The sequence below is a fragment of the Mytilus edulis genome, chromosome 3 (genome assembly GCF_963676685.1).
Source record: "Mytilus edulis chromosome 3, xbMytEdul2.2, whole genome shotgun sequence".
Lineage (NCBI taxonomy): Eukaryota > Metazoa > Mollusca > Bivalvia > Mytilida > Mytilidae > Mytilus > Mytilus edulis.
In genome coordinates, this window is record NC_092346.1 from 103,035,906 (window position 1) to 103,055,933 (window position 20,028).

The 20,028-nt window shown below is 34.1% G+C and overlaps 1 protein-coding gene across 2 annotated transcripts in view; it reads right to left on the reverse strand.

Annotated features, from left to right (window-relative positions):
• The window catches only part of LOC139518055 (NF-kappa-B-activating protein-like), a 32,701-nt gene extending 12,731 nt beyond the window's left edge, over positions 1–19,970 (reverse strand). Inside the window, exons 1-8 of one of the 2 annotated variants that reach the window (XM_071309708.1) lie at positions 19,858–19,970; positions 13,800–14,205; positions 13,328–13,411; positions 13,035–13,090; positions 12,582–12,657; positions 8,984–9,105; positions 2,744–2,822; positions 1,720–1,869 (exon numbers count right to left, since the gene is read on the reverse strand). In XM_071309708.1, coding sequence (XP_071165809.1) covers positions 1,720–1,869; positions 2,744–2,822; positions 8,984–9,105; positions 12,582–12,657; positions 13,035–13,090; positions 13,328–13,411; positions 13,800–14,185 — 953 coding nt within the window. In that variant the 5' untranslated portion in view covers positions 14,186–14,205; positions 19,858–19,970. The remainder of the gene's footprint in view (positions 1–1,719; positions 1,870–2,743; positions 2,823–8,983; positions 9,106–12,581; positions 12,658–13,034; positions 13,091–13,327; positions 13,412–13,799; positions 14,206–19,857) is intronic. The other variant, XM_071309706.1, reaches the window with a different exon arrangement.
• Between the last annotated feature and the right edge of the window lie 58 nt (positions 19,971–20,028).

Sequence of the window (20,028 nt, forward strand, 5' to 3'; positions counted from 1 at the left end):
CAACTTTCCTTTTATGGTCATAAACCTTGTGTTTAAATTTCATAGATTTCTATTTACTTATACTAACGTTATGGTGCAAAAACCAAGAAAAATGCTTATTTGGGTCCCTTTTTGGCCCCTAATTCCTAAACTGTTGGGACCTAAACTCCCAAAATCAATACCAACCTTCCTTTTGTAGTCATTAACATTGTGTTTAAATTTCATTGATTTCTATTTACTTAAACTAAAGTTATTGTGCGAAAACCATGAATAATGCCTATTTGGGCCCTTTTTGGCCCCTAATTCCTAAACTGTTGAAACCAAAACTCCCAAAATCAATACCAACCTTCCTTTTGTGGTCATAAACCTTGTGTTAAAATTTCATAGATTTCCATTTACTTTTACTAAAGTTAGAGTGCGAAAACTAAAAGTATTCGGACGACGACGACGACGACGCCAACGTGATAGCAATATACGACGAAAAATTTTTCAAATTTTGCGGTCGTATAAAAATCGGTGTCAGGAATCTTAAGTTGTTTTGAAATTGTAATACACGAAATGAATGCGGCATACGGAGACTCAATGCCAATGGTCAGCCCCTTAAGTCTTCAGAAGACTTGACGTCTTCTTCCACTAAAAAGGTATGGAGGGTCATACGGGCCATCAAAGAATGGTTGTCGCCATGAAGCATATAGGCGTCATTGGGGGTTAATGGGTTAAGTTTATCTTCTTACAGAAGTTTATGATATTCATTTTTTCTGTTATTTTATTCCACAAGTCTTTTAAAAATTCACAATCGATAAAAAAATGTTGATAACTGTCTGTGCATTTGCATAAAGCACACTCTGACGTATTAGATATTTCCCATTTGAAAAGATTTTCTGTGTTCGGCAATATATAGCTAAATAATTTCCATTTATAAACTTTAAGTTTGTTTGTGTATATTTCTTTGTTTGTAAATGATAAGGATTGTCTAATTTGTAATGGTTTTACGCCTAATATTCTTTGCCATTTTATTATTCCAATGTTTGGAGTTATTTTGTTTTTTATAAAGTATTGATAGTTGATTTTTTTATTAAGATCTGCTTAATTTATTTCTGTTTCATTCATTCTGATTATTTTTTCCTTAATACTAACTCGGGTTTTAACAGATTTATTTGTTTTCAGGATATCTATCTAACATTTTGGAATAGCTTTTTTTAGTATTGATAGTTCGGCTATCCATTTGTGTTTTATTTCTAACTTACGCAGTATTGTCTTTTTGATTTGACCGTTTTTGTCAATAATTTCATTAATATGGATTATATTGTTTTTGATCCAATTTAGCATCAATAATGGTTTATTTTTTATTTTTATGTTTTTATTACCCCATATAATTTCTTTGGGTATTTCTCTGAAGTTAGTGGGTGAGTTAGTTTGACCTCCACCTTTCCGTTTCCAGCATTTTACAATATCCAGATAAATTTCTAGTAATTCAGTTGTAATTTTAAGGGGTTTTAAGTTTTTAAGTTCTAAATTCATTTTGAAGATAAGGAAGTTTTTTCCGTATTTATCAAAAAAGAATCTCCGAATAATTGACCAATTTTCATGTTTTGATTCCATTAATCTTGATACCCATTTAATTTTAAGTGTATTAAAGTAGCTGTCGATATCTATCTTATTGAGTCCTCCTGTACTGTAATCTGCTATGAGAGTTGACCTTTTTAATTTTGCAAAATTACACATAACAGAATAATTTACCTGCTTCCACTCATCACATATCCAGTTTCTTCAAATATTTTAATTTCATCACTGGTAAGACCAATTTCTCCTCTCCTAGGAATCCTCTTTCCTTCTGCTATGTAGGCAGCCATTGCAGCTCCCTCTCCTGGTAACAAAGCTTTACCATAACTATAAAGAAAAGGAATATACACTTAGAATACCGTATATCTGACCCAGAACCTTTGTCTGCTTTATATACGGTAGTTAGAAAGAGTGCTACCACTTGTATTACTCTAAATTACTAGTCATCATACTGTATTATACCTAATACAAGCAAGAATGAATTACTTTTTGAGTGTGTACCTTCAGTTGTGAGTAAATTCAGCATAACCTACAATGGATGTGCCATCAACAAACAATTGTACAGATTTCCTTTGATTCTTTTATAATCTTATGGTAACAAGATAGGGACAAGTCTATAGAGGACCATCAATATATTATTCCAGTAAATTTTTGGTTGGAATATGCCTGGTTGTTTCAATTGAAAATGTAAATGGTTTAACCACAATGTCACATCCACTGCAATTGAACATTGGTGGATAGTTGTCTCTATATTGAGAACTTAACAGGTTGGTACTGAGTGTTTAAAGGATTCAAGTATTTCAACAAGTTGAATTTGTAAGCTATTGCTAACAAATGATACCCTTGCTTTCAGTATTCGAAAACACATTACACATTAAAGTGACAGAATAACAAACATATACCAGTAAATCCCTTACTTTTAGAGCTAGATTTATTTTGTTTATAATTTTATTTCAATAGTGATCTTATTATTAAAATAAGATAATGTGGATTCATTTATGTTTGTGGGTACCAATTTTCGTGGATTAAGGAAAACTTACATGTTTTCTTGGATATTTTATTTTATGGTTTTGCAGAAGTCTGCATACAATCCTATGGAAATTTGTGATTTACCTGTACACACGAAATCCACGAAAAATTGGTATTCAACGAATAATAATGAACATATAGTATTTAATATTTGTTCCTAAGCAATACTTACTCTACTTTAGTTTGTAGTCCTCCTTTGTCTGTCTGTGGTTGTGGGCCTATTGAATCCTCATCATTAACATCTGTCGATTCTGTTCACAAAAAAAAGATAACATTTATTACTGTTTTATTTGTTTCACTTTCAATAAATTAAAATCAGTCACATGAAAAAAACATGTATACAATGTTTTCCTGAAAATATTGATCTTAACTTGACATAAGGAAGTAAAAAGTTGTTTTCTTCATACATTCATTACTTTTTCAACCCACAAAAATCTATGAATATTTTCAATTTAGCAAAAAATAAGACAAATTCACTTGTACATGTATTTCAAAAGAAAAACAAACAATGGGGTGCAGTCTTATTTATGTATATTCCACTTCTTTGTTTTCATGTTTATAACCTTAGGAAAAATAACCTATTAGTCTAATTAAAAAAGATACTGATGGAATGATCAACATTCATAACTTGTATTGAAACTGCCAAATTACGGGAAAAAACAAAATTAAAGTACTGAAGTACTGAACATCAGATGACTGCAAGTTCTTGTGGTTGGTCACAAGTACTTGTTTCAGAAAAAAAAATCACATCTCTAAACCTGAAAGTGAGGTTAATTATAGAGATACATTTTATTCTGAGACAAGTTTGTGTGTTGATGATAGATAAATGACATGGGAATTCAACCTTACCCTAATAACTATTATATTGCAGTGATACAAATCATTAAACTCTAGTTTGTTGTTATATATTTAATTAATATTTGTAAATAACAGTTACATATATATATAATTTTGATCCACATCGGAAGACCTGTCCATCTTATCCCTGATGACTACAAGCTTACTTTTTTCTACCCACAAGACCTGTCCATCTTATCCCTGATGACTACAAACTTACTTTTTTCTACCCACAAGACCTGTCCATCTTATCCCTGATGACTACAAGCTTACTTTTTTCTACCCACAAGACCTGTCCATCTTATCCCTGATGACTACAAACTTACTTTTTTCTACCCACAAGACCTGTCCATCTTATCCCTGATGACTACAAGCTTACTTTTTTCTACCCACAAGACCTGTCTATCTTATCCCTGATGACTACAAACTTACTTTTTTCTACCCAAAAGACCTGACCATCTTATCCCTGATGACTACAAACTGACTTTTTTCTACCCACAAGACCTGACCATCTTATCCCTGATGACTACAAACTGACTTTTTTCTACCCACAAGACCTGACCATCTTATCCCTGATGACTACAAACTTACTTTTTTCTACCCACAAGACCTGTCTATCTTATCCCTGATGTCTACAAACTTACTTTTTTCTGAAAAACAAGACCTGTCCATCTTATCCCTGATAACTTCAAGCTTACTTTTTTTCTACCCACAAGACCTGTCCATCTTATCCCTGATGTCTACAAACTTACTTTTTTCTACCCACAAGACCTGACCATCTTATCCCTGATGACTACAAACTTACTTTATTCTACCCACAAGACCTATCCATCTTATCCCTGATGACTACAAGCTTACTTTTTTCTACCCACAAGACCTGTCCATCTTATCCCTGATGACCACAAACTGACTTTTTTCTACCCACAAGACCTATCCATCTTATCCCTGATGACTACTAACTTACTTTTTTCTACCCACAAGACCTGACCATCTTATCCCTGATGACCACAAACTTACTTTTTTCTACCCACAAGACCTGTCCATCTTATCCCTGATGACTACTAACTTACTTTTTTCTACCCACAAGACCTGACCATCTTATCCCTGATGTCTACATGCTTACTTTTTTCTACCCACAAGACCTGACCATCTTATCCCTGATGACCACAAACTTACTTTTTTCTACCCACAAGACCTGTCCATCTTATCCCTGATGACTACTAACTTACTTTTTTCTACCCACAAGACCTGTCCATCTTATCCCTGATGTCTACATGCTTACTTTTTTCTACCCACAAGACCTGACCATCTTATCCCTGATGACCACAAACTTACTTTTTTCTACCCACAAGACCTGTCCATCTTATCCCTGATGACTACAAACTTACTTTTTTCTACCCACAAGACCTGTCTATCTTATCCCTGATGTCTACAAACTCACTTTTTTCTACCCACAAGACCTGACCATCTTATCCCTGATGTCTAAAAACTTACTTTTTTCTGAAAAACAAGACCTGTCCATCTTATCCCTGATAACTTCAAGCTTACTTTTTTCTACCCACAAATCCTGACCATCTTCTCCCTGATGACTACAAGCTTACTTTTTTCTACCCACAAGACCTGACCATCTTCTCCCTGATGACTGCAAACTTACTTTTTTCTACCCACAAGACCTGACCATCTTATTCCTGATGACCACAAACTTACTTTTTTCTACCCACAAGACCTGTTCATCTTATCCCTGATGACTACAAACTTACTTTTTTCTACCCACAAGACCTGACCATCTTCTCCCTGATGACTACAAACTTACTTTTTTCTACCCACAAGACCTGACCATCTTCTCCCTGATGACCACAAACTTACTTTTTTCTACCCACAAGACCTGACCATCTTCTCCCTGATGACTACAAACTTACTTTTTTCTACCCACAAGACCTGACCATCTTATCCCTGATGACTACAAACTTACTTTTTTCTACCCACAAGACCTGACCATCTTATCCCTGATGACTACAAACTTACTTTTTTCTACCCAGAAGACCTGACCATCTTATCCCTGATGACTACTAACTTACTTTTTTCTACCCACAAGACCTGTCCATCTTATCCCTGATGTCTACATGCTTACTTTTTTCTACCCACAAGACCTGACCATCTTATCCCTGATGACCACAAACTTACTTTTTTCTACCCACAAGACCTGTCCATCTTATCCCTGATGACTACAAACTTACTTTTTTCTACCCACAAGACCTGTCTATCTTATCCCTGATGTCTACAAACTCACTTTTTTCTACCCACAAGACCTGTCCATCTTATCCCTGATGACTACAAGCTTACTTTTTTCTACCTACAAAACCTGACCATCTTATCCCTGATGACTGCAAACTTACTTTTTTCTACCCACAAGACCTGACCATCTTATCCCTGATGACTACTAACTTACTTTTTTCTACCCACAAGACCTGTCCATCTTATCCCTGATGACTACATGCTTACTTTTTTCTACCCACAAGACCTGTCCATCTTATCCCTGATAACTTCAAGCTTACTTTTTTCTACCCACAAGACCTGACCATCTTATCCCTGATGACTACAAACTTACTTTTTTCTACCCACAAGACCTGACCATCTTATCCCTGATGACTACAAACTTACTTTTTTCTACCCAGAAGACCTGACCATCTTATCCCTGATGACTACTAACTTACTTTTTTCTACCCACAAGACCTGTCCATCTTATCCCTGATGTCTACATGCTTACTTTTTTCTACCCACAAGACCTGACCATCTTATCCCTGATGACCACAAACTTACTTTTTTCTACCCACAAGACCTGTCCATCTTATCCCTGATGACTACAAACTTACTTTTTTCTACCCACAAGACCTGTCTATCTTATCCCTGATGTCTACAAACTCACTTTTTTCTACCCACAAGACCTGTCCATCTTATCCCTGATGACTACAAGCTTACTTTTTTCTACCTACAAAACCTGACCATCTTATCCCTGATGACTGCAAACTTACTTTTTTCTACCCACAAATCCTGACCATCTTCTCCCTGATGACTACAAGCTTACTTTTTTCTACCCACAAGACCTGACCATCTTATCCCTGATGACTACAAACTTACTTTTTTCTACCCACAAGACCTGTCCATCTTATCCCTGATAACTTCAAGCTTACTTTTTTCTACCCACAAGACCTGACCATCTTATCCCTGATGACTACAAACTTACTTTTTTCTACCCACAAGACCTGACCATCTTATCCCTGATGACTACAAACTTACTTTTTTCTACCCAGAAGACCTGACCATCTTATCCCTGATGACTACTAACTTACTTTTTTCTACCCACAAGACCTGTCCATCTTATCCCTGATGTCTACATGCTTACTTTTTTCTACCCACAAGACCTGACCATCTTATCCCTGATGACCACAAACTTACTTTTTTCTACCCACAAGACCTGTCCATCTTATCCCTGATGACTACAAACTTACTTTTTTCTACCCACAAGACCTGTCTATCTTATCCCTGATGTCTACAAACTCACTTTTTTCTACCCACAAGACCTGTCCATCTTATCCCTGATGACTACAAGCTTACTTTTTTCTACCTACAAAACCTGACCATCTTATCCCTGATGACTGCAAACTTACTTTTTTCTACCCACAAATCCTGACCATCTTCTCCCTGATGACTACAAGCTTACTTTTTTCTACCCACAAGACCTGACCATCTTCTCCCTGATGACTGCAAACTTACTTTTTTCTACCCACAAGACCTGACCATCTTATCCCTGATGACCACAAACTTACTTTTTTCTACCCACAAGACCTGTTCATCTTATCCCTGATGACTACAAACTTACTTTTTTCTACCCACAAGACCTGACCATCTTCTCCCTGATGACTACAAACTTACTTTTTTCTACCCACAAGACCTGACCATCTTCTCCCTGATGACCACAAACTTACTTTTTTCTACCCACAAGACCTGACCATCTTCTCCCTGATGACTACAAACTTACTTTTTTCTACCCACAAGACCTGACCATCTTATCCCTGATGACTACAAACTTACTTTTTTCTACCCACAAGACCTGACCATCTTATCCCTGATGACTACAAACTTACTTTTTTCTACCCAGAAGACCTGACCATCTTATCCCTGATGACTACTAACTTACTTTTTTCTACCCACAAGACCTGTCCATCTTATCCCTGATGTCTACATGCTTACTTTTTTCTACCCACAAGACCTGACCATCTTATCCCTGATGACCACAAACTTACTTTTTTCTACCCACAAGACCTGTCCATCTTATCCCTGATGACTACAAACTTACTTTTTTCTACCCACAAGACCTGTCTATCTTATCCCTGATGTCTACAAACTCACTTTTTTCTACCCACAAGACCTGTCCATCTTATCCCTGATGACTACAAGCTTACTTTTTTCTACCTACAAAACCTGACCATCTTATCCCTGATGACTGCAAACTTACTTTTTTCTACCCACAAGACCTGACCATCTTATCCCTGATGACTACTAACTTACTTTTTTCTACCCACAAGACCTGTCCATCTTATCCCTGATGACTACATGCTTACTTTTTTCTACCCACAAGACCTGTCCATCTTATCCCTGATGACTACAAACTTACTTTTTTCTACCCACAAGACCTGTCCATCTTATCCCTGATGACTACAAGCTTACTTTTTTCTACCTACAAAACCTGACCATCTTATCCCTGATGACTGCAAACTTACTTTTTTCTACCCACAAGACCTGTCCATCTTATCCCTGACGACTACAAACTTACTTTTTTCTACCCACAAGACCTGTCCATCTTATCCCTGATAACTTCAAGCTTACTTTTTTCTACCCACAAGACCTGACCATCTTCTCCCTGATGACTACAAGCTTACTTTTTTCTACCCACAAGACCTGACCATCTTCTCCCTGATGACTGCAAACTTACTTTTTTCTACCCACAAGACCTGACCATCTTATCCCTGATGACCACAAACTTACTTTTTTCTACCCACAAGACCTGTTCATCTTATCCCTGATGACTACAAACTTACTTTTTTCTACCCACAAGACCTGACCATCTTCTCCCTGATGACTACAAACTTACTTTTTTCTACCCACAAGACCTGACCATCTTCTCCCTGATGACCACAAACTTACTTTTTTCTACCCACAAGACCTGACCATCTTCTCCCTGATGACTACAAACTTACTTTTTTCTACCCACAAGACCTGACCATCTTATCCCTGATGACTACAAACTTACTTTTTTCTACCCACAAGACCTGACCATCTTATCCCTGATGACTACAAACTTACTTTTTTCTACCCAGAAGACCTGATCATCTTATCCCTGATGACTGCAAACTTACTTTTTTCTACCCACAAGACCTGACCATCTTATCCTTGATGACTACAAACTTACTTTTTTCTACCCACAAGACCTGACCATCTATCCCTGATGACTACAAACTTACTTTGTTCTACCCACAAGACCTGACCATCTTATCCCTGATGACTACAAACTTACTTTTTTCTACCCACAAGACCTGTCCATCTTCTTCTTCCTCTCCACTACTCTCTGATTCAGAACTGTCTGTTACAGCCTTTTTCTTTTTCTTCTTTTTACTTTTCTTCTTAGATTTCTTTGACCTTTTATTATTCATAAAAAAAAAATACAATATTACTCTTTGTTTATCTAAATAGAAATCTTAATAATAGTGCATTCTCAACCCTAGAATTATGTGTCAAATCCTAATAATGGTGCATTCTCAACCTTAGAATTATGTGTCAAATCCTAATAATGGTGCATTCTCAACCCTAGAATTATGTGTCAAATCCTAATAATGGTGCATTCTCAACCTTAGAATTATGTGTCAAATCCTAATAATGGTGCATTCTCAACCCTAGAATTATGTGTCAAATCCTAATAATGGTGCATTCTCAACCTTAGAATTATGTGTCAAATCCTAATAATGGTGCATTCTCAACCCTAGAATTATGTGTCAAATCCTAATAATGGTGCATTCTCAACCTTAGAATTATGTGTCAAATCCTAATAATGGTGCATTCTCAACCCTAGAATTATGTGTCAAATCCTAATAATGGTGCATTCTCAACCTTAGAATTATGTGTCAAATCCTAATAATGGTGCATTCTCAACCCTAGAATTATGTGTCAAATCCTAATAATGGTGCATTCTCAACCCTAGAATTATGTGTCAAATCCTAATAATGGTGCATTCTCAACCCTAGAATTATGTGTCAAATCCTAATAATGGTGCATTCTCAACCTTAGAATTATGTGTCAAATCCTAATAATGGTGCATTCTCAACCCTAGAATTATGTGTCAAATCCTAATAATGGTGCATTCTCAACCCTAGAATTATGTGTCAAATCCTAATAATGGTGCATTCTCAACCTTAGAATTATGTGTCAAATCCTAATAATGGTGCATTCTCAACCTTAGAATTATGTGTCAAATCCTAATAATGGTGCATTCTCAACCCTAGAATTATGTGTCAAATCCTAATAATGGTGCATTCTCAACCTTAGAATTATGTGTCAAATCCTAATAATGGTGCATTCTCAACCTTAGAATTATGTGTCAAATCCTAATAATGGTGCATTCTCAACCCTAGAATTATGTGTCAAATCCTAATAATGGTGCATTCTCAACCCTAGAATTATGTGTCAAATCCTAATAATGGTGCATTTGTAACAAAAAATTTGTTCCGGCGTGACATTTGTTCCAGCGGAACAAATTTCATAGGAAATATGTTCCACTGGAACTTATGTCACAGAAAATATGTTCCAGCACTATAAAATTTGTTCCGGAACTAATTTTTTAACCAAGTGTGAAATAAGTTCCGGAACAAAAATCACAGCACCATGAGTTTTGTTCCAATATTAAAATTTAAAAAAAAAAGTGAAATAAGTTCTTTTGATATTAGTTTTAACATGTTTAAACGAAGGTATTTTATATGAATCAATGAAAATGTTCTGCTCGAAACTTATTTCACAGAAAATAAGTTCTGTGCTTGCATGGGGTACATTTGCAATTGAAGGAATGACTGTAGGATGAAGATAAGAAAATGATGCGATGATAATGTATCTGTGTTTTATGGTTTATGTGGTATTCAACCTCCTTGTTTCCTAATGATCTGTCATGGGTGTTCTAATCATACATGTACTTAGCTATGATAATTGCACATTTTTAAAAGAATGTGTCTTTTGTTTCTTTATGTCTTTTAATATAATTGATCAGTCACTTTGTCCTTTTCAAAAAGTACAAATGTTCATCTTTAACTATAATACTTTTTTTCGGAGTGACTTTTATTATTATTTCTTATTCTACTCTTTCCTGGCTCATAAGGTCCATTTTTAGTGTTATTAATTGAGCATGTTATTAAAATTTTGCTTTACTCCACATGATCCAATTGGATGTTTACACTTTTGTTTTATTACATTATCAATATAATACATGTTTTTTATAATGACTTTAAACTCACTGATGACAAGTGCTCAGTATATAAGATAACTTGTTTAACCAGTGGAACATATTTCACAGACAAGGAACTTATTTCACCAGGTAAGGAACAAATTTCACAAATCCAGAACTTATTTCACCAGGTAAGGAACAAATCTCACAACATGCACAAACATGGAACTTATTTCACTACGTAAGGAACAAATTTCACCAACCCAGAAATTATTTCACCAAGTAAAGTGTGGAACTTATTTCATAAAGATGGAACAAATTATATAGAAATTGTCTGTGAAAAAAGTTCTCCCAGAACATATTTCCTGTGAAATTAGTTCCACTGGAACTTTTTTCACAGGAACAAATTTTGGCTCACACATTCTCAACCTTAGAATTATGTGTCAAATCCTAATAATGGTGCATTCTCAACCCTAGAATTATGTGTCAAATCCTAATAATGGTGCATTCTCAACCCTAGAATTATGTGTCAAATTTGGAATGCAGCTTAATAATACTTTTGGTTACTGTAAAATCTATTTCTCTTATTCTATGGCAATTTAACCCTTCTTTACCAATTGTCTGAAATGCTTTGATCAATGTGTGGTTGTTGATGATCACAGTACATTTTTTTATATGACTGTTTTATCAATCAGTTCAAAAGATGAATAGAATTGCTAAATAAAGCAACTGTATGTAGTATACTGCTGTTCAAAAAAATAGTTCTACCCGCAGAAATTATTTCTCAAGTTGTTGAATATTGCTTATAATTATGTAGTTCATTAAATGTCCTTGATTGGAAGCATTCTTTTTATATTGGTTTTTTTTCTCACTTTGTTTTGTTTATGATCATTTATAGAGAAACAGATTTTTTTTCCCCTCTTTTTGGTCAGGTTATTCCAATTTATAACTGAGGGAGGGTATGAGTTATCTTTTAATGAGACTAAACAGTGTCAGTACACCATATACTTATATTACAGTGTCAGTACACCATATACTTATATTGTGGATTCATAGACTGAACAGTGTCAGTACACCATATACTTATATTACAGTGTTAGTACACCATATACTTATATTGTGGATTCAGTATTCTTTGTTGGATCTAATTTTTGTGGAATTAGTTGGTACAGGTGAACCATGAGTTAAATGTACAATGACGACAAATTTTCTAAAGGCTTGTATGCAGACTTTTGCAAAACCTCGAAATTAAATATCCACGATTATGTAAAGTTTCCTTGATCCCTGAAAATTGGTACAAATGTACCAACATAAATAAATTAATCTACAGTAATGCTTCCAAAAATACAGCTGTGATGTAATATGGATGTGTTATCACCAACCTGTGAAAACAATGTGGTGTTCCAACCTCCCTTTACATTTGTTCCTGGGGTAGTCCTTATAAGAGAATTGAATAGGCTGAGGTCAATTGATGCTTAATTAGATGGTGTCAAGACTGAAATATGCATCAAATGCTGATACACTGTAAATAATCTATTCACTGGTATTGCAACCTTTGGAATTTGTATATATGTTTAGAATGATATATACCAAACATGAGAATTTAAGTCAAATCGGTGCTCATGAATATGACGCCTAATGCCCCTTTAATGCATATCTACATAATTATTAATAAAATAAAACATACCTTGAACTCTTTTTCTTATGCTTTTTGTGTTTACTTTTCTTTTTCTTTGACTTTTTGTGTTTCTTTCTATTATCTCCTGAAAATATAAAGCAGTTAAATATGAGATCATGCAGACAAACAGTATTTTGTTTACATTATAATTCTTTATAGTGAAATCAAATTATATTATAAAGTTTATGGGAAGAAGATTTGTTTTCCTTTTCAACATATGCATGTATATGCAAAAGATCTCTTTACAGTATTGAGAAATAAAGTGTTATCAAAAATGATAAGTTTCAAAGATCTGGGTTGAAGACTGAAGGAGTTGATTACACAAAACAGATCATCATTTCCCACCACAGAACCCATTCATCCACTCCTCCTACTATACACTGATATATATGATTCTTGAAATTTATTACTTTTGTCTGTTGCATGTTTGAACAAATAATCTAAACACGACATAATGATTACCTGAAGACGATGACTCTGATCCAGATGATGCTTCTCCATCTCCCGACGACTCTGACCTATTAAATATAAAGTAATCAGTTATTTACTTTTTTTTTAAGACTATCCTTATCGATTGTTACAATTTAACCTTAAATGATTAATGACATCACATTTTAAAGATTTCATAAACATATTATTTATAAATCTAAATATGTGTCAAAAAATCTACAAAAGACACTGTCATGACTGTTTATAATATAAACACAAAATAAATTTTCACATACAGAAATTTGTTATCTCCTATTTACACTTACTCAGAATGTAATGCATGTTCTGGTGAGTTTCCCCAACATTCAGGAGCACCTCCAGCTCCAATCTTCTCTCTTTCATATCGTCTCCTAAAATGGTAACACAATTATGATCAAAATGTATTGCTTTTTTTAAATAACAATGGAATATATGAAATTTAGCATGATATTACCAAATACTAACAAAGGCATTTGCCTTCATCCCCCTTTTGAAAATTTGAAACTAAAAATCTTAATAAGTAAAGGATATAATGAAGAAATCAATCTTACAAAAAACAGTAAAGAATCCTGGTTAGGGTAGCATAATTATCACTGTTAAATAGCACATGTCAAACAAGTACTTATAAAATGTGTTAAAGGTAAACTATAGCAGCCAATAAACATTGGATTTACATGAACATGTATAAGAATTAAAACAAAAAAGTATTACTAATTTAGTATCAGGTGATACAAAAACAAGACTTGAATTCATCAATACCTGTCAAAGAAATCAGGAAGTTGATTACTACTGTGTCCATGCTGATTGTAACTTTTGTTATTGTGGTGAAATGATGTACCATTCGCTCTTGAATGTTCATGTGATCCATATTTTGACATATTCTCTCTTGAATGTTCATGTGATCCATATTTTGACATATTCTCTCTTGAATGTTCATGCATATGTGATCCATATTTTGACATGTGATGTTTTGGAGATGGGCTTTTAGATCTAGCATACTGTCTCAGAGGTGATCTAGACCTGGATTTCTTGCGATTATGATACCGTTCCTCATCCCTTTGAGAGTGTTTGCTTCCCCTTTCATGATGGGAATGTCTTCCATGTCTTTTATCATTGTCTGGACTGGAGGATCTACTATGAACCATAACTGTACTTGCATTCAGATCTATAAACAGAAAATATTTCTTTCACATTAGACTGATAGTTGAGGGGGAGGACAGGGGTAAGGGAGACAGGGAGAAAGGGGGTAGGAGAAAGGAGAAAGGGGGTAGAAGAAAGGAGAAAGGGGGTGGGAGAAAGGAGAAAGGGGGTAGGAGAAAGGAGAGGAAGGCTGGGAGAAAGGAGAAAAAGTTGGAGAAAGGAGAAAAAATAAAATATCTCTCCTTTTAAAAAATTTTCTAATATTTCAAGAAAAAATATCTCAAAAGGAGATGTTTAATTCTAATGGGAGAAAGGAGAACGGGGTAGGAGAAAGGAGAAGAGGGGTGGGAGAAGGGAGAAGGGTACCCCCTGTCCTCCCCCTCCAGTGATATTGTTGGCTTTTTTCAAAACTACCTGTACCCTTTTTTATTGGGAAAATATGCGTCATTTTCATCAAATTGGGAAATTTAAAATATACCATGAATTTGACTGAAACTTCAATATACAGACCCATTTTCACAAGTCAAACCCTGCTATAAAATAAGACCCCATTTTATCAGTGATGATACATAAATAGACCCTCAAATCTGCACCTATAGTCATTTTAGGCATGAAAAATCTTTAAATGAGTGTTTTCAGTTTGTATTCATGTACAATTACTATTGAGACTGCACTAATTGGGAAAAAAATTGTCTTTTTGGGAATAATTTAAGCCATTTTTTTCTTCAAATTGGGATTCTTCTCCAGGGGAAAAAGCCTGTATTCTCCACTAATTTAAGGCAAACAATATCACTGCCCTCATAGTTGTTATAATAAAGGTTTAGGAGATATTGTCCTTACAATTAGAGTCATACATATTATTCATTAATATTACTTTTACTGTTAACCAACTTTTTTTGTGATATACATTTTACGTGACTCTGTACTTATGTATCACGTCATACTTTGAACCACACTATTATTTTATTTATTATTATTACTTTAACTGCTAAGTCAGTGTTTGTTATATCTATTTTGCGTGACTGTATTTATGCATCCCGACATACTTTGAACGACAAAATTATTTCATGTCTACCTGTGCAAATTTCAAACGCGCAATTTTACACCAGTACCCATACCCTCCTTCCTTGATGGGTGCATTTTACATAGACAAATATAATCGTATAATATAATCAAAATGAGGATGTTAATTTGATGTATGCCTTTTTGTGCTTCTTCGTTACATTTGTTGTTTTTATAGTGATTAAGATGATAACACAATGTTGACTGCTGTACCCCTATTTTTGACATTTTTACCTATTATGTCTGTTTGTTTTGTTCACGCATCGGTGACTATATAATGGAATTTGATGCGACTGTCATACAAGTGAGAGGTTTAGCTAGCTATAAAACCAGGTTCAATCCACCATTTTCTACATTTGAAAATGCCTGTACCAAGTCAGGAATATGACAGTTCTTGTCCATTCGTTTTTGATGCGTTTTGTTATTTGATTTTGCCATGTGATTATGGACTTTCCGAATTGATTTTCCTCTGAGTTCAGTATTTTTGTGATTTTACTTTATACATGTCATATATGTATAAGAAATTAGTGTTTTCAGAATTCCTGTTGATGCATCTAATTTATAACAGGCTTAATAAAGTTATGAAATAATAAAGTAAAGAGCTTATTAATATACTGTAAATTCAGAAATTATGGCGATGTTTATATTATTGCGAAAATTGCAACAGGATTATATTGGCAATAATTTTAACTTGCATTTTGAAATTATTTTTGTGAATTAAACAGGATTGTTGTCGATATCGCAAAAAATAAAAATTTCGTTTTCAGTATATAAAGTCAATTCAATCGCAATTTGTCCGTGAATACTGGATATCACACAGGTTCCCGTAAAATTTTGATGTCATAAAACAAAATATCTGACACCACAAAGGAAAAGTGATTGTTGTTGACGTCAAAAGTTAAAGCGGCCGGGTCAGCCGGGTCAAGGATTTATAGTAAGATCTCTTACTATACAAATCCTTGGCCGGGTTTAGCGAATAAGAGGGGGGATAGGACCTTTATCGAGACTCCGGGATCGGGTGTTTTACGTTTGCGATTTCGGGATGTCGGGATTTACTTTATTTAAATTCAGGACATCTGGATTTCGTGTTTTCAGGACCCCTCCTATCCCCCCTCGAATAAGGTGTATCTTGATACCCCGTGGCTTTGAAAACACCCAATAAACAGTAAATCAATAAAAAAAAATATATAAATGAGTGTTGAACCTGTATTTGAATGTAAATATTTCGAGAAGAAATAAAGTATTATTATTCTTACATGTGTAATAGATGTGCCTTGATGTGCCTAGGTTAATTCCCCTTAATTTGGACAGATTAATTATTTAGTATTTAAATGTTTATTTTAAGTTAAATTTGATTTAAACATAGTAAGATAAAAGTTAGGATTATTTATTTAACTGTTTCATTGTTTAACTTTTGATGCTTTTATCATGTTTTAAGAATATTCATTTATTTAACTTTTCTTCAGTACCTTTTATGTTAAAGTTCTCCTGATTAATGACACGTTTAGGATATCATTTGATATTCAGTCGGAGTCGGCCTTGCACAAGCCTCCAAAAACTCGCCGGAACTAATATTAGTTCTAATCGAGTCTAGAGTTAGCCACCACTTGGTGCAGTTCGCCAGAGTTAGTCACCCCTTTTGGTGCAATTTTACTACTTTAAAACACAACGCGAAGCAAATTTACTTTATTTTACTTAAAAGACTAACTCTGGGAACACTCTATTTTCATTTTTACATTTGAAATTACTTTATTTTTGAACTCCATTTAAGAAAGTTTTCTGACTCCTGTTTTATCCGACTTTGTTTAATGCAATTATTGTACATTTGTGAATAAAATATAGTTTTCATTTGATTAATTGTTTGTTGTTCAGCCATAATCTGATATCAGGTATCCCGATGGTCGAATAGGGACGAAGTACTGGCCACTACACGTCCCGGGAGGTGTCGTCACCGACCCCCTCCGTTACAAATGGTGCCGTGACCAGGATACCTGATCCCTCAGTTTTGGTATGAATATTTTTATTGCATCTATTTTTGATATTGTTTAAATTTTTGATTTTCAAAATGATAAAGTTTGAACAGAAACCTTGTACTTTTGATGGTGTTAGTGCCGATGTACAAGATTATTTTATTCAATTTGAAGCAGTTAGTCTTTGGAATAACTGGAATTTATCTGAAATGGCTCTTCAGTTAGTAATAAACTTAAGAGAAGAAGCACGAACTATTTTACGTCTTCCTACTCCAACTCAGTTGCAAAGCTATGATTTTTTGAAAAGTTTACTTTTTCAACGCTTTAATCCTAAGGAAAGGATAGCATTTTATAAATTTCAACTGAATAGTTGTTTAATTTTGTCAGATGAATCTGTGTTCGATTTTGGACATAGATTCAAACTTTTATGTCATCGTGCATATCCAGATAATTTTCAAAGTATGCAAACTTATTTTATGGATCTTTTTATTGGAAAGTTAGAGAAGGAAATGGGAAAGTTTGTCCATTTTAAGCATCCTGAAACTTTTGACGATGCTATATTTTTGGCTACAGAATTTGAGTCTTTTAATTTGACAATTGAATCTGTTGAATGTGAAATTGAGGAAAGTGAAGAAAGTTTAGATTTTAGTTGTTTGAAGTCTGGTTTTGATCAAATTGTCAAAGTTCTTAAAAAGCTGGTTTATAAGAAGTTTAAAGTTAAAACATGTTTCAATTGTTCGGTTGTTGGACATATCAGAGCTAATTGTCCCAATAAAGTTTGTAAAAGTGTCAATTCTGTTCATGTTGAACCAGAAAAACCAGTTTCTACTGCAGTTCATAAGAAAAAGAAAAAATCATGCAAAGTTGTCAACAAAGTTCAAAGTTTATTTCCATCTGATTTGCCAAGCTGTTTATCTGATTATTTGATTTCTAGCACGGATGAGTTTTCTTGTTTGAAGGATAAGCCAGTTAAAGTTTTCATATAGTATGTTTTATGAGTTTTAGTTTGTTTATTTAGTATTTTACTTATTTTGTCAGTTTATATTATTGTTTAGTAGATATGGTTTCAAAGTTTTCATTGGATTTGTTGTTTTTCTTGGTCACGTTAATGAGCCGGTTTTGCTATCTAAACCAACCTCAAAAACGTTGTTTGATTTGATTGTGTTTTCTTTAGATGTTGGTTTGTTTAGATTGTGGCTCAGTTTCTTGTTTTAATAGGTTTATTTATGAGTTTGCTCATTTATTTGGATTTTTAACCTTTCTGAACAAGTTTTATTGTTTTAAATTTGTTTAGTTTGGTTATGGTTTTCCTTTTGTGACTTTTATAAGTCATGGCAGAAATCTATTGAGTGGCAGAAAGTTTATGTGTGAAGACAACCACCTGATAAAGTAAGCAGTTCTTGTTATCAAGAGCACCTTTCTTACTTTTTGTACAACGTTTGAACTTTGATCATCTTGAACCCGGAATCACATGTTATACGTGATTCCGTGAGATCTACAATGGTGGACTAAACCTGGTACAACGATGGACTTTTTGAACCCGAAAACACACGTTTAAAGTGTTTGCGTGAGAACAACAATTGGTGGACTATACCTGGTACAACTTGGACTATGCAGATTATCCGTATTAACATTCCGTTTCCGTTTGAATCTAGAACTGTGTTTTATTGACTGCTGTATAACTGTGTTCGTTTACATTTATATTCTATGGACCGTACTTTATAATTTGTGTTTACCATCTATTCCTGGACGTTTATACTGTGTGGAACTTTTCCTATGGTTGGACCGTGTGATTATTTGACATTTTTGTGACATTTATTGACATTTTTTGTGCATTGATTTATATTGTTTATTGGTTTTTTTACCACATCTATTTTAAATAGTTCTGTTCCCAAATATTAATTTCTTTAATATTTGTCCTAAGGGGGGAGGATTGTAATAGATGTGCCTTGATGTGCCTAGGTTAATTCCCCTTAATTTGGACAGATTAATTATTTAGTATTTAAATGTTTATTTTAAGTTAAATTTGATTTAAACATAGTAAGATAAAAGTTAGGATTATTTATTTAACTGTTTCATTGTTTAACTTTTGATGCTTTTATCATGTTTTAAGAATATTCATTTATTTAACTTTTCTTCAGTACCTTTTATGTTAAAGTTCTCCTGATTAATGACACGTTTAGGATATCATTTGATATTCAGTCGGAGTCGGCCTTGCACAAGCCTCCAAAAACTCGCCGGAACTAATATTAGTACTAATCGAGTCTAGAGTTAGCCACCACTTGGTGCAGTTCGCCAGAGTTAGTCACCCCTTTTGGTGCAATTTTACTACTTTAAAACACAACGCGAAGCAAATTTACTTTATTTTACTTAAAAGACTAACTCTGGGAACACTCTATTTTCATTTTTACATTTGAAATTACTTTATTTTTGAACTCCATTTAAGAAAGTTTTCTGACTCCTGTTTTATCCGACTTTGTTTAATGCAATTATTGTACATTTGTGAATAAAATATAGTTTTCATTTGATTAATTGTTTGTTGTTCAGCCATAATCTGATATCAGGTATCCCGATGGTCGAATAGGGACGAAGTACTGGCCACTACACGTCCCGGGAGGTGTCGTCACCGACCCCCTCCGTTACACATGTATACCTGAAAATCACGATGTTCCAAACTGCTTCTTGTTTACATTTTCAGCTAAAACGTCTGTGCAACGTAGACGATTAGTGTCGTAAAAATGTTTGGATATGAAATTAAAGTTTGAAATAAATTTGATTCCTTTTTTATTAAAATCATACTATCTTAAATTATATTA